This window comes from Malania oleifera, chromosome 2 (genome assembly GCF_029873635.1).
Source record: "Malania oleifera isolate guangnan ecotype guangnan chromosome 2, ASM2987363v1, whole genome shotgun sequence".
In the NCBI taxonomy this organism is placed as follows: domain Eukaryota; kingdom Viridiplantae; phylum Streptophyta; class Magnoliopsida; order Santalales; family Ximeniaceae; genus Malania; species Malania oleifera.
Genome location: NC_080418.1, coordinates 119487249 through 119492120, shown reverse-complemented (window position 1 = coordinate 119492120; position 4872 = coordinate 119487249). Strand labels below are relative to the sequence as shown.

At 39.0% G+C, this 4872-nt stretch overlaps 1 protein-coding gene across 1 annotated transcript; it reads right to left on the bottom strand.

The window, feature by feature from the left end:
- Positions 1 to 1443: 1443 nt before the first annotated feature.
- Positions 1444 to 4509, bottom strand: LOC131149825 (uncharacterized protein At5g41620). Its single transcript, XM_058100592.1, has 3 exons — positions 3731 to 4509; positions 3475 to 3597; positions 1444 to 3141 (listed from the first exon to the last, which is right to left on the bottom strand). The coding sequence occupies exons 1-3, from the start codon at positions 4190 to 4192 to the stop codon at positions 1744 to 1746; spliced, it is 1983 nt and encodes a 660-aa protein (XP_057956575.1). The 5' UTR covers positions 4193 to 4509; the 3' UTR covers positions 1444 to 1743.
- Between the last annotated feature and the right edge of the window lie 363 nt (positions 4510 to 4872).

The following is a 4872-nucleotide window of genomic DNA, read 5'->3' as shown; positions in this document are numbered from 1 at the left end:
GCTGTCAAAGTTGTGCATTTGTGATTCTAAGGCCTTCTAGAATGTTGTATTTTAAAACGGCCAATAAAAAAACACAAACAATACAAAAGACAAGAAGAACAAAAGCTATATAATTGGTGAAGTAAAATAGTCCATTCTACCAAAATGCACATGCCTGCTGATCTTATAATAGGGGAATAGAATCTAAGGTTACAGACCATTGAATGATGCTCCTCCCCGTGTGGGAACAAATGAGCTAATTCTTTATGACAATTTATTTTAAAAACAGAGAAGCATGCCTCCACATAATGCTGTTTAGGTGATGCTACCCATTACGCTATATTCATATTTTATGACACTGTTTGGTTATTCTAACATGCTCCATATTATTTGGCTTGTGTTGCATTTTTATTTGCTTATAGCTGTAGCCAACCTAGATTTTCAAGTCATTGCCAAACTACAAGTCATACCTGTGTACAATATGTATATACGCATGTAGTTTGCCTACAATACAATAATCGTTTCAACAGGTTTAAATTTAAAATGTTAGTATTCAAGCATTTGAGAATCCATCTGTTTTATCTAAAAGCATGTAATTACTCTAAAATGGATCACCCAACTAATGCAATTTATGAAAATGAATCATAAACTCATTCACTAGTGGTATTTGGAGCTTGCAATGAATTGGTTTGCCCTTTTTTCCTTAAATGGGTGTGAGAGGGCTAGCTTTAGAGTCTTATTTCTGCGAAGCTTCTAATGCATGGGAAAAAACGAAAATAAATAAACAAACCATACACAGGCAGATACATTAATGATCGGTATGTAAAAATATGGAATGGGACAATATTTATTTTTATAATTTTACATATTTGCTATATAATTTTACATTCGATTCCACTCATTCTACTCAATTTCTGCATACCAAGTTAGGTAAGGGTGTACATACACCCTGAACATGTGAAATTAATTTATAATTAAGGAAAAAGGCTAGCTTTTGACTGCTCCAATGGTGTCGTTGCTTTTGTTTATTCTAACTATATATTTGGTTAATGGGAATGGAATGAAATTGAATGGGATAGAATCAAATATATATATTCATTTTTTACATTGAAATTTTCAGTGTTTTTCATTCCTACCTCATTACATTCCTCAAGCCAAAGCCAAACATGATGTAAATGGTGTTCGCTTCAAAACTTTAGCTTTATATGTAGTATTTGCTTATAAAGTTGCATCCCATTTAGCCCAAAGAATGAAATGGAAAAAGAAATAAAAATTTAATAAAAATTTAATTTTTATTTTCTGTTAATGTAAACAATGCAAATTTACTTTTCATTTAAATTTTCATTTCTTTCTATTCACATTCTATTTTTGTGAATTAAACGTAATGGTGAAGAAATCAAGTTCATTGGTCAAAAATGAGGAAGAGAGGAGAGAAATGCCCATCTAAACTCTGAAAAACCCAAATTACCTTTCCAAAAATCCCCCAAATCGTAACATATATAATATGTATATTCCTCTTGAGCTACAAATTGCAATGCTTAAACACTCGAGGCATATGAAGTGTTGAACAACACTAGCAGTTTTTGTACAGGTAAAGTTTTTAAGTAGGTCCACAAAGCATTTTACAAAATTTTATACACCGAAGCTTGCATTCATCATTTCGCTATATGAGAAATGCAAATGCAGCAGCGACCAGCAGCCAGTGAAAAAACTCAAGCAAGCTTTTTTCGTAGGAGGAGAAAGGAAAACAGCAAGAACAACTTCTTACTGTCTGGAATAATATGTGGGATCGTCTCTGATTCCCATCAACCTGGCATTCAAACTGTTGTTGTGCAGCACAGCAGAACCTTCTTGAGCAGCTGCACTGCCAAGACCCTGTGAGGACAGAGATTGGCTCCACTGTCTGGTTGGACTGGCAAAGCTTAGAGAGGATGCTGTTTTGGATCCAGAGAGGATGTAGTCCCTGAGACCCTTCACTGATTTATTCCTCTTGATTTCTTCTTCATTGTCTTCTCTCCAGGCTACTGACAACCCATCTGAATTTTCTCTGCTCTTGGCACCAAAGTCCCATTCGACACAATCTGAAGTTTCTCTTCCCAAGGAAATGTTTCCCCATTGTATTTTCTCCTCCGGTGATGACATACTTCCCTTGATGTCTTTGTCAATAGAAACCGAAGAGCTTTGTGAATCATCTTGAACATCATTCCCGCAAGCATAACCCCACCTGTAGCTCTTGCTATTGTTGTCCATGTTTAATTCAATGGAATGAAGGTCGCTATCTGCTGAATCATCATCACTGTCATCTGCAACTTCCCCTTCATTATCTTCTCCCTTGCCATTTTCACAGAGAGCAGGGGAGATTTCCCTCCCATACTCCTGGAATTCTTTACCCATGCCGAAATTTGGAGACTCATTGCAATTCTCTTTACCCGATTTGGTTCTCAAGTAGGATTCCAGCTCATCTTTCAGCCTGTCCACAGCTGCATTTTTCTCCTCAAACTGCAATTTTGCTTCAGAGAGTTTCATCTGCACTCTCTCTTCACGCAACACATCGGCTAGCTGAAGCATCTGCCTCTCCTTCTCTACCTCTTCCCGAACTCTTTCCGATTCTCTTTTCAGTTCTTCTACCTGTGCTCTATCTTCCCCAATGCCTCTGGCTAGCTCATCGCATACCTGCTCCAGTATCTCCCTCACCCTCTTCTCTCCCTCAAGCTCTTTTACTGCTTTTGATAAAGCTGCCTTTGTATCTGCCAATTCCATCCCGAGCTTCTTGTTCAGCCTTTCTGTTTGTCTTCTGAGCTTCTTCTCCACCTCAAGCTCTGCCGCCATGGATGCTATAGCATCGTGAATCCTAGATTGTTCCTTGCTCTTCCAAGCCGCCTTTTCTTCTGCAAAAAGCTTCATAAGGTAATTAATCTCGTTCTGACTAGAATGATGCTCTTGAATCAGTTGATCAACCTGGGCACGAGCTCGACTGAGCTCCCCACGCAGTGCCGAGACAAGCAATAAGCCAGATGAATGCTGCTCTTCCACACCCCAAATGCGATTGAGAACTTTCAGAAGCTCTCTAGATGTGGTCAAGCCATCACTCACATCCTTCAGACGGCTCTTGACTCCAACTAAGCATCGAGCAGGTGTGCTGCCCCGCGATAGGGTTTTGATCTGCATTGCATAATACATTGCCAAAGTCAATACTGTTGCTATTTCACAAAGTGCTGCTATATTTCCAATTTCTCCCATCTTGAATCCATCTTAAATGGTGGGGCAGAGCTAATTTTCAAAGAAAGTGCAAAGAATGTTCTTGTTTTTGAAATGAAATGTAAAAACAATGAAGACCCAGGTCCTAAAAGCTCCATTTTTAACACACAGATCTGAAAATTCCTGAAAATTTTTACCCTTGTTTAAAATTATCAAGCCTAGAGTGTATATGTACACATACACAAACAATGGTTTTCGAAGTCTGCGATAAAATTTGAAGTTTTTTGGTTCAGTTACCTCCATTAAACTGGAATTTCCATGAGAGTCCAATCCTCCCAGATGGTAATCAGCAAGCTGAGGTTTCGGAGAAATGGCTGATGCTCTTCTCCTGTGAGTTTCACTTCTGGATCGATCCGTCCTCTGCAAATTCTAATAAAATTGTCAAAACGTGCACTAATTAATGCAACAATTGCTAATTCATGCATCAACTAAAACCCAATTCTGTAATCTAGTGCCAACCCAGAATCCCAGAAACATCCAAAGCGAATCCCACCTCAGAAGCAGGGCTGTGCGATGGATCAGACAAGTGTGGCGGCAGCGACGGCTTCGCAGTCTTCTCCACTCTTCTCTTCTCTTTCCTGTTCCTAATCTCCTCCGAGTCCTTCATCGCCGGCGCCGAGGGAACCTCGTTGATTTCCCACAAAGTCGCGGCGAGCTTCCGCGCAGAGACGGGAAGTTCCTTCCCATCACAGCCGCTGGCACCGGCGCCGGCGCGGCACTGCGGATGCTTCATCGTCACGGCATTTATTGCGGCAGAAGACGGCGGCCTCGAGCCCATTCTCCACTCCGGCACCGGCGTGCTCGACCCACCCTTCTTCCCGATCAAAATAGCTCGCTTGAATCGATATCTTTGCTTCAATGACGACGACGACGACGACGAACACCCTCGCTTTCGGATCTTGCCGTACTGTCCTACATTAATCCTGCCCTCAATTTCCGGCTTTTGCCTCGGCATTGATTTTTCACCAAATTAATAGACTGTAATTAATCTGTAGCTGAATTACAGGAACTGGTCCAAAACCCAAATCCGCAAAACTTGAGAAAAGGATCAATACAAGCAAGAAAACAACTGTATGAAGATGTATCGTTGATGAGCGTGACAATCTCTAGTGGCACTGTCAAAGTGTCCAAGTTGTAATTTCATGAACTTGCGAAAGAACTAAACCATCAAAGGGATTTTAAAGGCTATAACTATACGAATCCGAGTTGATATGAAATGAGTAATGAGGGCTGAGAGAGAGAGAGAGTTGGACTTTAGAGGGAAAGCAAGACGAGAGTGATGCGTGGACTTATAGGTGGTTTTGTTTTGGTAGTTTTACTAGGGGTAGTTTAGGTTAATTATTATTATTTTTCCCCAAGTACAAAATTCCCATCTTATGTTTGAATTTATATAAATTTAAATAAATAAAATATATAAAATTATAATATCTATTTAAATTTATACAAATTTAAATTTAAGATCAATATCCATATTTTCAAATATTATTATTATTTTTTATATTTACTATAATACAAACATGAGATAAGATTGACTGATCGAAAATTAATCATTCGTGCTGACTAAATCTCAACAACCAAAAAGAATTAAATTGTCCTTATTTATTCTCTGTTATTTTTCATTGGCTTTGCATATGG

Bases quoted from the DNA above. Each gene is read 5' to 3' on its own strand.
- LOC131149825 (XM_058100592.1), bottom strand. From the start codon at position 4,192: ATGCCGAGGCAAAAGCCGGAAATTGAGGGCAGGATTAATGTAGGACAG. The intron at 3,598-3,730 runs GTGGGATTCGCT...TAGAATTTGCAG, and splicing joins CGCACAGCCCTGCTTCTGAG to AGGACGGATCGATCCAGAAG. The intron at 3,142-3,474 runs GTAACTGAACCA...TATGCAATGCAG, and splicing joins GAAATTCCAGTTTAATGGAG to ATCAAAACCCTATCGCGGGG.